Consider the following 21076-nt stretch of genomic DNA (forward strand, 5'->3'; position numbering starts at 1 on the left):
GAAAGCTAGTGTGGGCAAATCAGTAGGACAAAACATCAAACTACCACAGAAAAATGTTGAAAGACTATTTAAGATATTTTCTGAACAAATGGTGCTCAGATCCTCTCCACAGTTGGCCAAAGCCTGCTCACCTTACTTACACACATAGATCCAGTGCCAGTGGAACTACTCACATGAGTAAACCAAGCAGGATTTGATCCCATCTTGTTAAGTTTGCTGCTATACACTGCAGAACAAGCTTCCTGCCTTTGGATTGTAACTTATGCACAAGTTTACCCTGTGGGTCTGATACTGAGAGGTACTGAACATCTGTATAAATATATCCATATATGTCTGTAATGTCTGCATAAATAAAGTGAAATGGGAGGAGTTGGGGGACCCAGGGAACATGAGGCACCGGGGCCCCAAATTTCTCTCAACAGGCCTGCTTGTGGGTGCTTAACACTTCTAAGGATTGGGCCCATTGACTTAAACACTAAAAATGTGACAAACCAGGTATACAATACTGGTGTCATAAAATATGAAACTAACACTATTCTCCAGTGGTTTCCTGTAGACCACATGTTTTTAAACCTTAAAAAAGATTGATTTCCTGCTTTTCATGCATAATCTGCCATATTCATTATTTGAAATATCCCATAAAGAGATTAAATAAGAATTAAAGTCTGTGGGTGACATATCCATCACCATGGCATAAACCAATACAGAATACTACAAGTTGCTAGCATTTTAAAGCAATAATTTGGACATTATGTATGCAAAGGCACATTTTAGTTTATTTTGCAAAGAATAAGGAAAATGTAGCCCCCCAAAAGACTTACAGATTTCCCTCCCCCTCCATCACCAACGAAATGGCTGGATGCTAAAGCTGCACACACCTTTTAATGTGCTGCTTAGGGTTTTACAGATATATTCCCTGCCAAAAACCCTAGGGTCTTCTATCTCTCCTCCCCTTCTCTCAGCCCCTTTCCTGCCATCTCCCTTGCCATAACTCAACTAACCCAACAGAACCAGTCAGTTTTAAATTTCAGTTGGGACCCCAGTGACCTGTTAATGAATCTACAGAGAGGAGAAAAACTCACAGTGTTGAGTTATGCCTGGTGTTGCTAGCTGACTTGGAGTCAGAAATGCTTGAAGCGTTAACGTAATTGCAAGAATGTGAAAAATGAAGCGTTGGGCTCCTGAGCAAAGCGAAAGGTCAAAGCAAGCCTTACACAAAACAAGTCTCTGGAAGATGGCCTCATTAGACCATTAAATCAGCTTCTCCTTTTACCCCCTCCTTTGTAAAATGTTTTGAATGTTTTATTTTTATTATTAGATGTATTTAACCCTTTCTCCCTTTCACTGGAGAGAAAAAAGCTGATTATATTTACTACATTATTTACCATTCGCTACAATAGTATTTTGTGACATTGACCTGGGTCTGTGAATCTGAACCAGGCTAAAGTCAATAAATGCTTGGTAGATTACAGGTCACTAGTAGTTATGTTTGTTAGATGATCAATACAGCATATAGTGTAGCTTCCCCTTGTACAGCTGAGGTGACATGCTAAAAACAACACAGACACTCACCACTAATAAAATTAGGATAATATTTCATCATTCACTGCCCAAATGTCCTTTCTGTAACTCTTTCAGTGCCAAACTAATTTCAAACTTCTCCTACATTAACCCTTTTGATGCTGAATGGGCAGTCGCTGTGCTGTGGCATTCTGCGTCAGATACTGCACTCCTTAAACAGGCAAAACTCCCATAAGGCTTAATGCTTTCCAGTCACAACATCATGGGAGGAGCCCTTTGTGTGGATCTACCTTATCCTCACAGAGGGTCAACAACATCAATGGCAGCATCCACCCATCACCAGATCTCACTGACCTTCCCTTAAGGGTGAGAGCTGGAACTGAAAATGGGTGGGACAGGGGAATGAGTAGGAGGATCAGGAAAGGAAGGGCCAGGAAAGAGTAGGAGGTGAAGAGGCAAGACTGAGAAGGAGCAATGTGGATCACTTACCTCTGCCACCCCACCTGACACTGGTGGAAAAGCCATTGGGATATTAATGCAATCTGAGGCTGCATTAACTCTTTCATGAACTCTTCCATCCCAGAGAAACCCCATTGGAGGAGCGGTGCCCCAGAGGCAGCAGCAAAGGAGAGCCTTGGCAATGCAGTTTCAGTGGAGCCAAATGATCAGAGAGCCAGCAAAGGTCAGACAAGCGGGTCCCAGACCTGGAGGAGAGGCACAGATTCTCCTCACAGATGGCTGCAGCCTCTTTCAGATTCTGGGGATCCATGTGGCTTGGGGATAGAACCACTGCCTGTTCAATAGTTATGGGGCCAATCCTGCCCCTCCAATGGAACAATCCAAGGAAAATTCAACAAGGGGATTCTTGCAGAATTTTCTTCCAATAGGTACCCTCTTGTAATTTCCCTGGGAGAATGGGGGAGGGGAGGCCATAATCTTCAAAGGGAGTTTTAGGTCATAGTCTTCAATGGGAGCTTTACCTAAACATCACAGGAGTGTTTATCTTTCAAGTGCTAGCAGCTAGTTGGAGTCCTGACATTCAATTTGTAGATTGGCACTTCAAAAGGAAACATACCAGGTAGATAGGGAAGCACTTCAGGTATATTTTTTTCCTAGCACACCAGGCAACACTCAGGTGATTAAATTGGTTCCTACACAGAAGCCCACTGGATGCCTAAATAAGTATCATATATTTGTGAGAATACAATACCACAGACCATAACTTAGAATGATAGCTCTTATATCTGGCTACCTTAGGGTTGACTTCTGCCTATGCTTCAAACTGAGGTCAGCCTAGGAGTATTTGCTGACAGCCCCTAGCTTTACATGCCTGGAGATTAGCAGTTGGGTATTCAGGTGCAGGATCCCATGACCACAGAACTCACTCCTGCTGGCTATCAACTAGAGCTCAAATTTTCTGTCCTCCAAGCTGCAGTACAAGACATGTCTTTGTGGTCAAGCATTGTTTGATGAGGGATCATTGCTGAATTATTTATGGTTGTTGGGATTAGGGAGTGGATAAAGGTATGGGGCCTATGTGTCCTGCTTGAGATGGACAGTTTAGAATAATGCATTGACGTATTTAAGTTATGTCATACTCCCAAATGCCACAGGGATGGGCACTTTAAAAATAAATAAATATTCCACTAAATCATCATCATTTTAGTGACAAGAAATCCATATTGATTATATCTATATCTATAAACCATAACGTTTGCTACTTAATTACTAGAGGTTTCACTGACCTGGTGCTTTATAATTAAAGCCCTCCTTGTCATTAGTTGCTGTGGCTGTTACAGTTCATTACAAGCTTGGTCCAAATCTAGTTAAAGTCAATGGAATGACTCCCATTGACTTAAGGCCTGATCCAACTCCCACTGAAGTTAATTAAAAGATTCTGAATGACTCAAATGGGAGTAAGAACAAACCCTTTATCATATCCTCTTCCACTTTCTAGCAGCAATAATCTAAATACACCCTGTACAAATAATCTATAATGACAGGAGAGGAACCCAGTTCAATATACCAAAGAGAAACTGGTACTACCACACTGAACCTCGGGAATGTTTAAAATGTGAATCCAGATCAAAATCCAAAAATCACAGTGAGCCTCACCTATACAAGAGATTCCACCAAAACTCAATTTCTGAACACCTGGGGCCTGACTCTCCACTGCCTTGCACCTTGCATAGTCATTTACACCTGTGCCAAGTGAGTGCAAAGCAGGTGTAACATGCTACCCAGTCCGAATGGCAGTGTTTGACACCCACTTAGCACAGGCAGAAATGGCTGAACAAGGTGCAAAGCTGTGGAGAATCAGCCTTCCTGAACTTTGGAGAGTCAGGGGTTTTCAAAATCTAGTTCTGGACTTGAATTTTGCAGCCTGAGTCTGCCTCTATCAAGCATTCAAAATTCATGTTTTCAGAAAACATATTGTACAGGCAAACACTGCACAAGATTTTTTTCAGTCACAGTTGACTTCTTCATCTTCTTTATATGATGTAACCGATTTATGGCTTGCTATAGGAGTCCTTTTATGGCTAATATTACAAGTTAAATTCTCTGTTTACAGTCCAGTACAAACTACTGCATCACAGCTGGAGAGTATGTCTGTCATTATATTTACTTACACCACTCAAAAATAAACTGCAGATAACCAAATTTGTAAAGGAATTGGCAGAACTAATCAATTGTTATTACAAAGCTTGTTTGAAGATTAGATATTTCGCTTTGAAATAATAATAAAATGCAGCTAAGTAGGTTAAGAAAAGGAAATAGTGTCTCCCTAAGTTACAGCTGATTACACTGCAAGCCTGCCACTCCATGTTTACACTAAGGCAGATGTACTGATATCATAAAAAAAACCAAAGTTATTTTAGTCATGCCTACTTTGCACAGGGAAAAAGTTTGACCTTTTACCTTGCTCACTGCTGTTGTCTCCACTCTGGGAAGCATGGCCCCCACTGGAGGGCCCCGGTGTGCCTGCTGAATGCGTTGAGGTTGCATCATCGTGGTCTCTCCAAGATGAAGGGTTCTGGTGTCAGAATGCCAAGGAATTTTTTCCACAGTTCCCATTCCAATAGCAAATGAGGAACAGAAAGAAAACAGAGGGGGAGGGAGGGAAAGTATACACATTAGCATTTGTGAAACATGCCAAATACTGATACTGTTTGTACAATGTAATATGTCTTCAGCAGTTAGAAGCGGAGGACATACAAAGATTTATTTGGTAAAATAAAGGACCGATTTTTACTCTTCCAACAGCTATCTGGGATTAATTGTTTTAATAGTAGAGCAGTAAAACACTTCTGCCAAAATTTTTAGTATTTCCTGATGAACTATTTGCAGATGAGTTGACGTGTTTTTTTCTCTAATACTTGAAGCTCAAACTGGAGTGGGTGTAGTGCCACATTTTCTCCCATTTTTGCCACATCTGGTTAGGTGAGGGGGATTTTTTAAAAAGTATTTTAAAAAGTAAAATAAAAAGTGGATGGGAGGGGAGCATATCCTCACACCCCTCTCTCCGCCACCAGTTTGAATTTTGGAAATACTTCAAGCAAACGCAGAGCTGTGGGAAAAATAAGCTCCCTATGAAACACATTATATACTAGTAACGAATTTTTTTCTTCAATATGACACATTTTTAAAGACTTTCTAGATGTATCGCTCTTTAACAGTTCACTTACGAGAACTGTCAAGCATAATCACCAGGTGATTATATAAAATAATATATATGGTGATTTTATGTAATTCTTTCTACATTAATACACATAAAATACAATAAAAAAGAATGTAGAAGACAGACATATGAAGTTTGACAATACTTGGCTAAGACTTCTACTACTGTACTTCAGTCACATAACTCATGATAGCTTTTAATTTATTGAGTATTGGTTTTTCTAGAGTGAAGAACTCCTATTTAAAAGGATAAATGAGGAAAACTGAAAGTTACAGTTCAGTGCTACTTTGTTGAGTGTAGTCTCCTCCTGGTCCTCCTCCCCTTTCCTGATCATTCCCAATACCCTGCTGTTGCTTAAAGGAAAACAGGAATTCTACTGTACAGGAAGAGCTTTATCAGCACCACATGAAGGCAGGCAAGAGATGGAATTTCCTCTGGCAAAAAAGGAGAACAAGAACACATGAAACAGATCAGACTTGGGGCTGGACCTGCATTACTTGTCACCTGTATGTGACAACTTAGATTAAGCACATTCTAACACTTTCAGACAGGAAAAGTTTTAAAAAATAAAAAATCTTTGTTGAGAAAATAATGCACACCCTAAACTACTACAACATCAGTAAATACTGTGAACTGTGAATGATGTATGCTGATGCATATACAGCCTGACTCTGACCTCACTGACACCAATGCAAATCAGAAGTAAATCAAATAAAATCAGTGGAGTTACCCTGAGTAACACCAGTGTACATGTGATCAGAATCAGGCCCAGTATATACAATGAATCCTGTCTAGATAATTTCCCAAAACTGATTGATACCACATGCATTACAGCAATATATAGTGGAACAGCCAGATAATATTTTTCTCCAAACCCAACCAAACTTTACGGGCCTGATTCAAAGCCCACTGCAGTCAATTAAATGACTTCCATTAACTTCAACAGGCTTTGGATCCGACCCTAAGTAACCAAAGATTAACAGGGAGCCAAATCCTGCTTGCCTTATGTGCACAAACAGTCCCACTTAAATCAATTGGACTACACGAATGAGTAAATCAGGCAGAATTTGTCCCAGGAGCCACAACAGCCATAACCCGTCAGCACGGCTGACAGGATTTAGGATACAAACTCTATTGAACTAACTCACATACTTTCTCTAATATAGAACTGCAACAAAGACTATCAAAAATTACTGATTACACGGTAGTATTATATGTTTGTTGAGACTGTTGTACCAACTAAATCCACCAAAAGCTAATTATCGCCACCCCAAAAACCATAATAAAAAGTACGTTACCATCATGTCGCAAAGTCAGGTGAAAATGAAAACAAAAAGAAAGATGAAGAGTCTAAAGAGTCGAAGCAGCTCAGATGTTATTAAAATATAGACTATGACTGAAAATGAATTGGGGAGAAAGTTCAGACAGAAATAAAATGCAAAGACTGAGCAAGTTTCTTTGCAGCCTGGATTAAAATAAGAGTTGTGCCTATAAGCTCCTCTTTTTATCTCTGAGTTAGGAAACCACTCAAATAGCTTCAAGCTGAAGGCAAACAGCAGACAGGAGCTCTTCAGCCCTCTGCAGCCTCTTAGCGTCAGCTGTTCGCCGGATGGTAATCAGATAAAGAGCTAGAAGAAATACATGAAAAAGGAAAGAAACAATAGCATAGGACAAGGATAGCCCTCCAACAACATCAGGCTGGAACCTTCTTTTAGAAAATAATAATTGCAACATGTTCACCTAGGCTAAACTTTTCAGAGAACACAGCAAGGTATGTTAATTTTATACACTGCAGGCTCTCTTAAGCTGGTTGCTGTTAAAGCTCCTTACCATATATATGAAAATTACAATAATTAACCAGTAACATCTCAGCTATGTTTTAAGGCAAATGTCATCCAAAACCTATCATACAATATTTCAAAAGCTGGACAAGTCTTCTGTTCCAAAAACATAATGATTTGGAAAGCATCACCGAATCAGACTTCCCGCAGCTGAAAACCCTAGCTGTCTATACCAGTCCAAGTTGTGCTTGACCTCAGTTTGTAGACCGAGTTTTAGAAAGACAGACTGTATTGATTTGGAACTCAGTGTATTTCTTGTGACAGGGGTTTCTTGAGAAAAAGGATCTGGCAGCATTTTGTGAAGAGATAAAAATAATAAAGTGCTTATTTACAAGTTGCAATCAGAGAATGCAAAGAATATGTTAAGCACAGGGAAATTAACTACTCTTTTGTATTATAAAAACTGTGATCAGTAACCATAAGGGTGGATCATGAGGCACCACTATTTTTCTTTTGATTAAGTTATGTGTGTGCGTGTAATCCAACTTTTTACTTTTTTTTTATAGACAGGTTCCAACTTTGCATCCCTGAAGAAAATCTTCCTGGCCACATTCCCAGTCATTTGCAGTAATTTTATAAATACTGAAGCAAAATTGGTACCCAAATATACGTGTTAAGAGAATTACTCTGATGGAACTAATCAATACAATGTATTATGCATATAGAAAGTCTCCCCCAAAAGCCCACTAAAGTTAATGGCAGTTTTTCCATTGACTTCATTGGGCTTTGGATCAGGCCCACGGCATTGCTCTAAAGAGAGTTATAGCTAGTTAGAATTGCTATATAAACTGTTAATGTGGTTTCTTATCAATTTGTGAATAACATTGTTAGCTTTAAAAATGTGCTTTGCAGAGGAAGATGAAAGAGTGGTGTGATTAAAATCCATTTGCTGATTTTATATATACGTATATACACATACACATACATACACTAGAACATAAATGCACATGTATTTAATCATGAACTAAACTACAGCAGTGTACCATAGAAGGCAGACAGTGCACATGTATCTATTCCCAGTAGTTTTAATAATTGGGAGTCAAATATGGTGCTCTTCTTGCTCTTACCTAATTGTGTTAAAGAGCAGTGTTACCAGGAGAAAAGCAGTGAATACTGAGTGGAGCACAATAGAAGGAGATGGAAAATAGATACAAGAAGCTAGGTCTCCAGGGGCAGTATTTTCTATTTGCCGGGCTACAGACTCGCAGCTGATAATGCAAGTTGTAATTAATATAAAAGCAGGAGACAATATGGGGAAAGCTTGTACTAGCAGGGCCACAGGAGATCACTCTACTGCTATCCACTGTTTCTCATTTACACAAACAGCCTTCCCTAGAAAACACAATTTTGCCAGTGTTTTCTCCCTTGAAAGTTAAAAAAAAATTGATTTAGCACCATCATTGAATTTTGCTAAATCTAGAAAAGAGCATGGAAAGGACAAGAGTCTCTGGGTATATGAAACAAATCTGATGTGTTACTCTTTTGTCGATGTTGCAAATCTGGTGGAAACTGTACACATTTTTAACTAGTACAGTATTTCTTAAGGAGAGATGTTCCAAAGCACATTTGCTGCAGAACAATAATTTATTAAATCAGGATTGCATGCAGGCATCTGTTTGTTAATATGACAGTGCTGGTCACTTGTCTTGTTATGGTGCAAAGGTTGGTAGGTTAACTCTTGCAAGAGAGCTATGTAAATGCAAATGTAGTGCCAGATGATTGTGAATTCCTTGTGCACCCAAAACTTCCACTGAACAAAGTCTGACAAGCAGTCCCACTGGAGCTGATTGTGATCTCACACTGGTTTTATGGTAGTATAACTCAATTAACCACAGTGAAGTTACTCCTGATTTATGATGGTGCAAGTAAAATCAAAATCAGGCCAACTGAATTCAAATGATACTCTTGTGAGTACAGTCAGCTCAGCAGGAGTCCACCCACAGACTTTAACTGAAGTTTTAGACGGACAATAAATGCAGGATTGGGCCCGTGTATTTTGCTTATCAAATAAAACAGTGGAAACTACACAACCATGGTGTGTAAATAAAACAGCTACACATCTGATTAGCAATTAAGATAACTTAAAATTAATTTCACTCAACATCTTGTAAATCAACTTTGCAACTGACCTTAACAAGTGTCATGATGGCACTGCTTTCCCAGAGACTATGAGCCAAGTCCTGCTCACCGTACTCACACAAGCAGCACCTCTGAGATCAATGGAACTACTAATGTGATTAAGACAACAAGAATTTGGCCCTGCATGCCCTAATATATTAAAACACAGTATACAGAGCCAGACAAAAACCTCATATACACCCATATAGGATATAATAATGTAATTCAGGATATGGGGTCTTAGAGACTGCTATAGTGAACGGCAATAATAAACATATATAAAGAAACTTTCAATAAATAAATGGAGCATGAAAAATTCTAATTTGGCTTGATATAGATATAGATATATAGATATATAGATATATATACAGTGAAGTCAAAGCTCTGTATCACTGAGGCTTACTTTCTCACAGATCTGTATTTAATATATTACTGACTAGACTTCAAAGCAGCGTTGCATTATCTATCAGCATTACATAAGTAAAACAAAACAAGGCATTTTGGTCTATTGAAAAGAAGTAATTTGCTTATTTATACATACATGCAAGTTTCATACATGACTATTTTAAAAAAAATCTTGACAGTCTCACCACACTGACTTTGCATTTGAATTAAGTTTCAGAAAGAACTGTTGACAGTCCTAGAAAGTGGCATCATTCTTAAATGATATGTAGGCGCCTTGCACTTTTGTAGTCATCAGTTTTACTTTGAATCAAACATGTAGAACCAAGACCTGAACAGCCAAGATTTTTAATTCTATCTAGCAATACTTCTTCTGGAGTGATACCACTACTTTTAAATTATTATCATGCAAAAAAAAAACAACAACTCCACTGTAAATATAATTTTCCAACCTAACTTGGGATCAGATAAATACCTAAACCAAAGAGGAAATGCCAACATCAGTGAGAAATAAAATGCATTATCATCTCTCAGATTTGGGGAGCACAATAACATTTAATCAAATAAAAATAGTTAAATTTACTTGTATTGAAATGCTTAGGAAAGGCACCAGCAATCAAAAACCAGAAAAATATGACAATCTTTAGTGTATTAGAAGCCCCCACAATGACACATGGTGGCAGATCACAAAGAACATTCCAAATCTTAAACTATATACTAAGAAACTTGGTTATATAAAACTGTTTGCCTTATTACTGTTGCTATAACTATCTAGGTTCCCTTCTGACATTTGACAAACCAGAAGGACACCTTTAGGGTCTGATCCTTCAACTCCTGCTGAAGTCCATGGGATTTTGGGGAGCATAGAGAATGCAGTATCAGGCCCTTACTAATTTGCTCACTGCTCAGCTGACAATGAAATCTTACCAATGGGCAAGACTATACAACCTGTGACAGATGCAGGAAATCCCCATTTTTAATTTTTCTGATTTACAAGACACCTTTAGGTTGCTCAGCACGAACCTTTCTAAAAGGAGTATTAGAATACTATCAAACAACTTGATGTTAAAAAAAAATACAAAATAATGAGAATTAATGTATCCTGATCTGCCAACAGAAAGGTTTAACATTCAAACCATCATTTATCTCTTACTTCTAGGGCATCAGATTTCTAACCTGGAAAACATTATTTTATAAAAAAGAGATAGCTATGTTTTTATCTATCTATTTTTAACTCCATTTTATGAATGATCAGTTTCAACTGAATTTTCAATTTTCAACTGACTACAGCATATAAACAAATGTCAAGCAGACCAAGGCCCTGCTCCTGCTCCCACGGAAGCCAGCGGGACGTTTGACATTAACTTCTATGGAAGCAGCATCAGGCCCTAACTCAGATTTGGACTCAGGGAAGAATTGTATGGTATCAGTGAAAGCTATGCCCAAAAGAAAATGCAAATAAAGCAAAGCAGAGAAATATTATAGACTTTGAAAAAGTTTATGATTGTTCAATACCACGTGCAATAGAGTTTTCAAACTGGGATAATTTTGTTTTTTTTTAAAGAAAAGATTTATGATCAATCTCAGTGAGAGTTTAGCGCGTGTGGAATGCAGGATTGGGCCCTACGTGTTTATGTTGAACAATGATAAATTTTCATAGCTGGGAAACTCAACTTGAACTGCAGTTTGGGCAGGTTTCCCACCCGCCTCCTACACCCTCTTAACTGATCTGGTGCAGGCAGGGCATGGCTGTAATTAACTTCTTTCAACTACACTTAATATCTCAGAACAATAAAAATTTTGATGTTAAAATTTTAAACACTAATTATGGGCTGTTATATTTACTAAACATAGCAGAATAATAACAAAAGTTGCAGCTTTTCAGTGACTAGCACTACAGGATTTGATTTACAAAGTCCCTGCCCCCCTTACACTCACTGTATTACATTAACAGTTAATAATACAGTAAAATAAAATTCAATATGGACATTTATTACCAAACACATATGACAAGACTGCATAAGACTGCCTGCTTTTCCAGCACAGGTATTGCTTCTGCAGAGATCAATGATTTCCTCTCCTTACCCCCCTCCACCAATTAAGTTGTATAAATATCACAGCAGTAGACTTCTAGAAAGGAAATATACAGTATCTGAATATCCCACTTTCAGAAGTCACACTGTAAATACTGGGTAGACTCATATTTCTTTTAGTTACTTTCCTTTAGCTATATTTTCAAGTCTGGCAAAAGGAATAATATTGAGAGCTGCATTAGTACCTAGTATACTGCTGCCATCACCACCACCACCCTACACATACTCATAAAACACACACACAATGTAGCTTGATACCACTTAATAAGAAGAGAGGTGTATGGATTTTGGGGGTGTCAAACAGCTGTCACAAACTGTCACTTCCACAAGAGAAACCTTGGCACACAACAAATTAAACTACACTTCTTTTCAGCTGTCATTATTCATAGCCAATCAGCTGAAATGCTTCTAGTATTTCATGTGCAAATAAAACAGGGAAGATCCTTGTATCAGAACAGTGGGCCAACAGATAAAACAGAGGAAACAACATGCTGTCTCTGTCCTTCTGAAGGGGATCATCAACACCCCTGCACCAATTTTCACCAAATGAAATCTAGCTTGGGGCTATGTATTAAATATGCATATCAAACCAATGACAAAATAACCTGGAGAGTAAAACGGGACAAATTTGCATGCTTGAACTATTCCATTTCTTAGGTAGATGCTCACAAAAGAACATTTCAATTTTTATTCTGGTATTTGCATACCAACAAATACAAAAGGTTTTCTTTCTTTAGAAGCAGAAGTGAATTACTCCTTAATATAGAACAGCGCAGTATAAACATTCCTTAATGTAGCCCAGTGAAGTGTGTATATAGATATAGAAGAGTTCCAAAGTTTTGGTGGGAAAACAAGTTAACATTAAAAAAAAAATCCAATAAGGAGACACATGTCCCAAAACGCATGAATAAAATGTAACTATGATACAACTCTTTATTTCCCAGTTGGTGTTCTGGTTGCACAAATTATTGCTTCCTTTCAAAACAAATAGCAGGGGGCTAAAGTAAAAAATGTTATAGCTCAAATCTCCAGGAAATAAAAAGCTTTAAATTATTATACCCAATGAAGTGGTAAACCCTAAAGGGTGCAAGATAAATGGGTTGTCATATTTACTTGAGTTTGGTGTTTGGGCCACAAAAACAACAGGAGATTCTTCTTAGTGAAGATAATAGTTATCAAATAATCAAAATGCTAACCCCTTCCAACCTTGTCCTATCATTGTGCGTGAATTTAAATATTATAATAGAGCACTGCAAATTGGCTTGAGTATTCGCCATCTGCCAGAACCCTAAACAGGCTAGTTTATCTAATCTCTTCAATATAAACATCAGCGTGCTCCATTTCTACACTTCCACTTGAAACAGACTCTTGTAAAGAAACTGTACTGGAAAAAACCATGTAGGTTTTTTGTATTGCTCTGAATTATACAAAATGAGCCTATATCTTTCAAGTTGCCACTCATTTAAATTTCTTTTCTACTAGTCCCTTAATGCTTGTGCATACAAATTTAGGGTTGAGAATGCCATAAAACAGATATTTTAAAACTACTGTCATGCCTCATAGACTCTATTATCTACAGATGAGATAACTGATAAGCAGAGAAACTTTCAGTAACTGCTGCATACATTTTTATTTGAAAATAATAAGTCTAAAATGCATACTGTCATAAGAATGTAGCCCCTCAAGGTTTACCAAATACAAATGAAGAATTGAAAGCTAACGCCTGAAATACAGAAACCATTTTCAGTGTCCTGGAACTTTAAGCACTCCAGGTTAGAGACTTTTTAAAAATATATTATTTTATTTCTTACCATGGATTTCAATACAGATCAAATACGATTATTCAATATGCAGACAACATCTTTTAAATATAAAAAGAAGCTCATAGGAACCCGATTCTCTATTAATTTAAATCTACATTTCTTACCACACAAGAAAAGACAGCTAGGCGCCTGTGCGGAGTATGGTTAAGACACACCGGGTGTTAAATGAATATTTCAACGGCTAAAATATTAGATGTATCATTTAGATTATGAGTTCAATTGAACCTAAAACTGTGTAAACTCCTTTCTCCCCAGGGATGCATTCCTATAAATAAACTATAGTTCACACCCTCTCTTTTTAACCATAGCTATTTCATTCCCTTTTCTCAGCTACCAGCTGCAACCTTTTCTTTCATTTTCCCCACTGTAAATGTCTATTTATTTGTATATATGCACATTCTAAAGCATCACAAGATCTGCACTAAAACACAAGCCAGAGAAGAAAAGCCACTCTCCTTATCATGAGTACCAACGTTTAGTCCTACACACATAACAATAACTCACCAACTACTAAAGTGTTAAAATCAGCCAGTAACCTACGGTTACTCAATCATAATTCTCTCCAGCTTTCTGTAATACTTTATTAATAATTGGTTCATCAAGGTTACTGTCTTTTATTATGAAGATGCTTCGGGCATTTGGCAATAAGTCCATATTCTGACAATAAGTTGCTATAAAGCAAAAGCATTGGAAACTCCAATGTGTTAACCTTTTTCTTAATGCAATGTAAAACTGACAATAATTCTCAGCACTTGTCATCTGCACAAGGGGGGTGGGGAGAGGGAATCATCAAACTTTCCCCCTAACTTTCTCGACTCTGTTTTCTTGCATTGCTGCATTGATTACAGGGTTGGCAAAGCAGAAAAAGCACCGATCACCACATCAAACAGACAATTTGCTAGCGCTGCAAGTCGCCCAGATCGGGAAACTTTACAAATCATAAGCAAACTCCCTATGCTACAGATAGAATGAGAAGGGGTGGGGGGAGAGAATCGACTATAAGAAGAACTTCAAAACTCGTAGGGAAATGGGGGAGGGGGCAGAGAGAGACTTACACAGGCTAAAAGAAAGGCGACTCCTAAGCAGGTTAGAGTCTTTAAAAATGCTATAAAGGGATCAAGAGGACTTACATGGTCGGCTAAATTTGTGGAAGATCCTGAGAGTTCTTCATGGTCAGATTTGGAGCTGCCATCCCTTTCGTCAATAACTAGATCGATTGGCATTTTTCCTTTCAAACAACTAATGTACCTATGGCAAAAGTTATCGCACAACTCGTGGACCTGGAAAAAAAAAAGGAAGGCAAAATATCGGATTGCAGCTTTTTTTTTTTTTTTGTAGCAAGAGAAACTCTGTGATCTATTCCACGAGTAACTCTAATTAAGGGGCATAATAGTTGAAGGCAAGGAAACAATAGAGAAATTGTTGCAGCACATATTATTCTCTAGAGACTGGCCTCAGCAACAAGTTAGAGAGCGAAAGCGGAGGGAGAGAGAGAAAGAAAGAGAGACTGGGCTCAGTCTAGTCTATAGAGGAAAATCGGATTTGGTGATAATATCAAAACACTAGAAACTGGACCTAGCCAATATCGCTGGAGCATACTCAATCCAGCCAGGTATAGCGGGGAACTTGTGATGGGATCTGTCTGAAGCGGGGCAGAGATGTGTGTATTTCCAGGACTTGGAAAAATAAATAAGTGCGCCTATGCTCTGAAAAGATCCCAGTCTCATCTCAAAGTACAGTTACCCCCGTCACCTTCTGCTTAATCATAATATTTAAGGCTGACTGAGGTTAATATGGCGATGGGATCTGGATTAGAGCAGGGGTTATTTCATTTTGAAAATAATATTCTGACTCAGCGAAATCACATCCATTTAAGGAAAGAGTCGGGTGAATGTAAAGGAGTTAAACTATTTTTAAAGGTTCTATTCAAACAACAATTAAAAAGAAATGCTGGGTTGGGCTCAGCATGTTTGTCGAGAGTCACAGGCTCTTAGGGCCTAGGTTACAATATCAAACTGTGTTTCCCCTATATTCTTTGGCAATGTTGATAAGTGTCTACAACAAATCATGGGGGAGGGGGAGAAATGGGATTCACAGTCCCCAGCTTCTTGGTCTTACCTTTTCTAATTCCAAAAGATGAAACCTTAGTACTTGTATTGCCTGGATCATCTGAAAGAAAGTTTTGAGCTAGGAGTTATTTGTGAGAAGGACACACTGGGGTCTGTGCTGAGCTGCGAGCCCCAATGGGCAGAGAGAGGGCTTGTCAGGACGCACACTCATTAGCCAGGTTTTTAGTTCGTCATGCTTGAGCAATTTTGATCAACTTTAACCCTAAGCACTTGATTTTTATCATATTTATTTTAAGAGCGGTGATTAGTGTCTCACTGGGATCTAGAAAAATCCCCTTCCCTCTCCCCCGGCACTTATTTCTGAGGGTCCGCACAGCAACCAACCAAACACACACACACTCCTACCTCAAAAGAAAGAAAAAAGGGGAAACGCTCAAAATGCATCGTTTGTCATCCTCTTTACAAGAGGATTTAGACACTTTTACTATTGAAATCATCCGCATTAGCAAAAGAATTGCGCTAGAAATCTCCAGCTCTCTCTTCTTAAGCAGTTATTTCCTTCACTGTCGCTTCCCGCGGCTTTAAACACAGCTTTGCAATGCGTGGGGACTTCAGAGTTTGCCCTGGTTCGCTTTAAAAGTGAAGATCTTTGAAGCCTCTTGGATGTAGTTTTTTAATCTTTCTGCTTTCTCCCTCCCAGGTCCTAAACCCAGGATGGCTGAACCTGTAACTTTCGGCCGCCTCCCGCCTGCTCACTCACAGTGATCCCTTCATGTGTTAGAAAGGTGCCCGTTATTAACATCACAAACTATAGCAAAGGGGTGGGCAGGAAGGCAAATGTGGAAGCCTTACCAAATTGTCCAACTCTGGGTTTGAAGAAAAAAGTGGTTTTTCAGCGCGGACCTGCGAGAAGAAGAAAAATCAGTGTAAACCGAAGCCCTGGTTCAAAGCCCTGTATGAGAATAACGTGAAGGAAAAACATCTGACAAACTAACGAGTCGAAATACTCCCAGGCCAGGTTAAAATATTAATACGCTCCGTGAAATAACGATTTATGTGGAAAAGTGTCTGAACTGCAGCCAGCCCGGTGCCTCTGTCCTTTCAGAGCCCTCTCCTTTTTGATCTCTTTTTTTTCTGTGGGTGAGTGTGCCTGGCTAACGACTCGATCACAGGGACTGGGTTGGTGGGGCTGAGAGTTTGGGCGAGCGAGGAGTTGGGTGAACTAGTTTCAACAGTCTGGAACTGTCTTTTTTCGGATGAGGCCAGTTCGGATCGGTGGCAGAACACATTTTCCACTCCACACCCTAAAAACCCCCAGTTCCTGTGTGGAATCAAAAGACTAGAGCTTCTCTCTCTCTCTTTGAAAGTGCGGTGCTAGGTGGTTTGTGTGGGGGGTAGAGGGAGAAGCGGGATCGTAGGGCTGTGAAAAGGTGCTGGACCTGTTTAGCGAAGACCGCGATATCCTCGTTGAAAGAGTCCGAGGAGCAGACATCCCCGCCGGCCACACCAGGCTCCCGGGGAGTGCAGGTCGCCAGCTCGCACTTCTCAAAGACCAGCGCTAACAGGGGGAACAACGGGTGCCTACCGGGCAGTGACACACAAAGAAAGAGAGGTGGGAAAGAGGCAAGAAAGAAGAGCTCTAATCAACAAGTATATATATATATATATACACACGCACACACTACACTCTGCAGCCTTCAACTACGCCTTCAAACCGGGCAAATACAAATGAAAACTTCAAAAAATATTTAAAAAATGTAAAATCCCAAACCGCATCTACTGTTCAAATCCCACAAACCAGAGACAAAAATAACCTATACACCGAACAAAACAAACGTACGCACCCGTTACAGTAGCTCATCTGTGAATCTTACACTTTTAGCCACAACTTTAAATAATATGAAACCGGGACAATCCCATCTCTACCCCCAAGCTAGAACCCAAAATGAGAAACACTGCTACGCAAACTGTTTGCATTACTTCGTAGCTGGGGTTTTTCTTTATTATTTTTAAAGGAGACTGCTAGCAAAAATGTGGTGAAATTTCCTGGCTTAGAAAGTACACCCAACTAAAATACCAGCTGTCTAGATAACTGAGCTGGAGAGGGGGAGGGAGAAGCACTTCTAGAAATATTTTCCCATAATTGGAGTAATCATGAAAAAATATCTCTCTGTGTTAAGTAGTAAGTGTGTGTTTGCCACTTTCCCCCCTTTGTAGCTCTGATCGGGGGCCCTCCTTGTGTCATAGAGGTTACTAGCTCTTCTTTTGGGGTAATTTACTGCACTGAAAGGAACCTGTGTCATTCTCCCAAAGCATTGCATTGGTACAGAGTTTTGTTGTTTTGGTTTGGGGGGTTTAATTTTTAGTTTTTTTTCTTTCTAAACAGGGAAGCTCAACTCACTGCCTCCAATTTTTTTTCCATTTCAAAAAAGAGTTGTCTGCCAGAAGTGAGCCTCTCTGTTATTACTCTGTCTTCCGCGATTTGAATACCTCTTTATTTACAGTGCTAGAGGAGTGTTATTATGGCACCTTGATCAACCAGAACAACACTGCTTCAGCTAAAACCCAGTGCTGTGGTATCCACCCCCTCTGTCTCAGCTCCTAACTTCTGCCTCTCCGAGAGAAAAAAGAAAAAGAAAAAAACAACTTTCACGTATAGGGGTGTATTTTCTGGTGCACATTTCCTATCGGTACTTATGTCCCTCCGATGTCATCAAACTAAAAAGTATTTATTATTAATTGTTATTACTACTACTAATAAAAAGCCACATTACCGGTCTCCCTCCAGAGCAGTGATTTGTGTCTGTGACTCTCCTAAAACCCTCACGAGCCGTGTCTCCCACGTCTTTTTCTCCAGAGCAGACTTTAAACAGTTCCCCCTTCAACCTCGCCAGCCCGATGCCCACAGATGGAAGCCCTCTCCCACCCTTCCTCTCCTCTTCCTCCTTCCCCACGTCCAAAACACACACGCCGCAAGCCGGGCTATGGCGCCAGGGTCACTCTGCATGTACCTACCCGTAGATCGCATCCTTGTCCCGCTTCAAGGCGTCGTTGACAGCCGATCCCATGCTGGCTGGCATGACATTGGGGTGCGGGGCGTGGGCTCCATAGTGCTGGCTGGCGTGTAGCGGCGGCCCATGGTTCAGGTGGTGAACCGGAGGTATCGGCCGGGGAGCGTGAGGGTCTCCGTACATGGAAGCCGGCACCCCTACTCCGTCCATCCCGCCGTAATGGGGCAGCTCATCGTACTGTCAAAAATGGGCCAGGACAGAGAGAGAAGGAGAGAAGAAGAAGAAAAAGAAGGAGGAGGAAGAGGAGGAGGAAAAAACAAAACAAAAAAAAAACAAACAACAACAACAAAAGTCAGAAGAGAGTAAAGCACCCAGACAGACCACAACACAGCAAAACCAAACAGGAACAGCCACAACGGAGGGAGAGTTATACAAAATGAAATAAAATAAAATAAAGAGCAGAGGCTATCAAGGGTTGGGGAAGGAGGGGGGCCGTGTGAGGAGGGGAAGAGGTACGGGGGGGGGGAGGTCCGCTTCAATCAAGGAAGAAGAAACCCTAACAAGGAAACTGGGATGAAAAGGAAGGAAATGAGGGAGAAACTGGAGTGACTCTGATTTAGAAAGCAAAGAGCAGAAATAAATGAATAAACAGAATCAAAAGCAAAGAACTAAATAAAGAACTGAACACTGGGGAGCAGGGGGAGAAGGCAGGGTGCATGGGGGGAGGGGGGAAATAATCTGAAAGTTACCAGAAACATTATTTAGTAGCAATTCCCCTTGTCGTTGTCAAAGTCAGAGACAAAACAAGCAGCAATATATGTGTGTATAGATATATGTTTAGATATCCCAGGCAGCGGCAGCAGCAGCAGCAGCAGCAGCAAGCCTTCCCCTGTGAAACCCGTGCTACTGAGCAGCTAGAGTAGCAGGGAAATCGCGCTGCTGGGGGAAAAGCTGGAGAGGAAAAAAGCGTGGAACAATTGCAGAGAGAGAGAGAGAGAGAGAGACGCACACACACACACACACACACACACACAAAGCTGGTGAATAATTTTTGCTGCTATTTTTTAATACTGGCCGCCATCATCATCAGCAACAGAGGAGAGCAAATCGGACAGGCCCCTCTTAAGAGAGGATTTATATATAGGTAAGTGTTGGAGATTTAAACCTACCCTTTGCGCCATCAGTCTGCTCTCCAATAAACTCCTGGATGTGTCGTATATTTAATATCCCAGTCCAGAAAAGAAAGTGATTTACAGTGAAGAAGATTCCTTTTTTTGGCAACCCACTTAAGACTTCGCCTATTCTCCAGTCTGGGTAAATAATAATAATAACAATAACAATAATAATAAAAATAATCAGCCAAGAGCCACGATGTTCGTGTATTTCTTCTTTTTTCTCTCACTCTTTCCTTTTTCTCTTTCTCTCTCTCTTTTTCCTTTTTCTTTCTCTAAGCAAAAAAAAAAAAAAAAATTGTCAAGCCCCCAAACTGAAGGTTACGATCGGCCCGTCAGCAACCCACATGTAACCAAACTGTCGTGTCTCATGGCTTTTTGCCACTCCAGCTGTCAATCAAAGCCAGGGAATGTCAAGGTAGTGAATGAATGATGGTTGATGATGATGAAGAAGAGAGGAGGAATCTTTTTAACCCCGGTTTCTTCTTCCAGTAACTCCGCGTTTGGGTTTTGCCTTTTAGGATCGCTATTGGGATTTTTTTTAAGTACTAGGAAGGGGGGTGGGGAAAGATGCGAAGAAAAATTGAATAGTTTGCAAAACCTGGACTTCCCCCCTCCCCTCTCTTTTTCCTGGTAGGTATTTTGTCTCTCTCTCTCTCTGTGAGATGAGTGAGTGTCAGTAAGTGTTGGCAGGTTGGCTGCTGGCTGGCTTATAGAAGAGGCTCAGTTTTGCAGCGCTGATCGGCGGGAGAATGAAATGACGGAACCCGGAAGTAGTGGTGGCCATAGCCAGTCCTACAACAGAGACACATACAAGGGAGAGGGGAGAGGGAGAGGAGAGCACAGAGAGGGAGAGAGAGAGAGAGAGAGAGAATAAAGCCTGTGATATGCAGAGTATGTAATCAGGACTGCTTCAACTCCACATGGGGGGAGCCATACAACAGATCATACCCATAGCAAATCAACCTTCCTTTTCATATAGGAAAGAGAGCGTGTGTGAGAAAGAGGGAAACACAGGAGAAGGAAGAGAGAGAATGTGTGTTTGTGTGAGAGGGGGAAGAGGGAAAACTGCAAAAAGCAAGAAGAAAAGTACGATAGAAGCCTAGACCTGGTTTGATTTGCACTAGATTATTTTACCAGCAAAGTATATCCTGCTTTACTGCGTTGTTTATCATATTGTTAACAAATTTTTAATCTTCAGATACCACTGTAGCTGCGAATGGTATGCCCGCCTGTGGGAATAGAGAGTTAAAATGTACAGGGGCATATACAGTTGATCTTCCATAGGAAACAAGCTTGCTTTAACAAAGTACTGAGTCTCTGCCAGAATGTTATGTTTAAATTGTG

The 21076-nt window shown here is 40.0% G+C and overlaps 1 protein-coding gene across 7 annotated transcripts in view; it reads right to left on the minus strand.

Annotated features, from left to right (window-relative positions):
• MEIS2 (Meis homeobox 2) overlaps window positions 1–21076 on the minus strand; it is a 184522-nt gene that overhangs the window by 160620 nt on the left and 2826 nt on the right. For 2 of the 7 annotated variants that reach the window (XM_030559388.1, XM_030559386.1), the window contains exons 1-7: window positions 19727–20560; window positions 18562–18794; window positions 16986–17127; window positions 16399–16449; window positions 15596–15646; window positions 14608–14757; window positions 4441–4555 (exon numbers count right to left, since the gene is read on the minus strand). In XM_030559388.1, coding sequence (XP_030415248.1) covers window positions 4441–4555; window positions 14608–14757; window positions 15596–15646; window positions 16399–16449; window positions 16986–17127; window positions 18562–18794; window positions 19727–19738 — 754 coding nt within the window. In that variant the 5' untranslated portion in view covers window positions 19739–20560. Of the gene's footprint in view, window positions 1–4440; window positions 4556–14607; window positions 14758–15595; window positions 15647–16398; window positions 16450–16985; window positions 17128–18561; window positions 18795–19306; window positions 19647–19726; window positions 20562–21076 lie in introns of those variants that run through there. The other 5 variants (XM_030559383.1, XM_030559385.1, XM_030559384.1 and 2 more) reach the window with 5 other exon arrangements.

Source organism: Gopherus evgoodei, chromosome 4 (assembly GCF_007399415.2).
Source record: "Gopherus evgoodei ecotype Sinaloan lineage chromosome 4, rGopEvg1_v1.p, whole genome shotgun sequence".
In the NCBI taxonomy this organism is placed as follows: domain Eukaryota; kingdom Metazoa; phylum Chordata; order Testudines; family Testudinidae; genus Gopherus; species Gopherus evgoodei.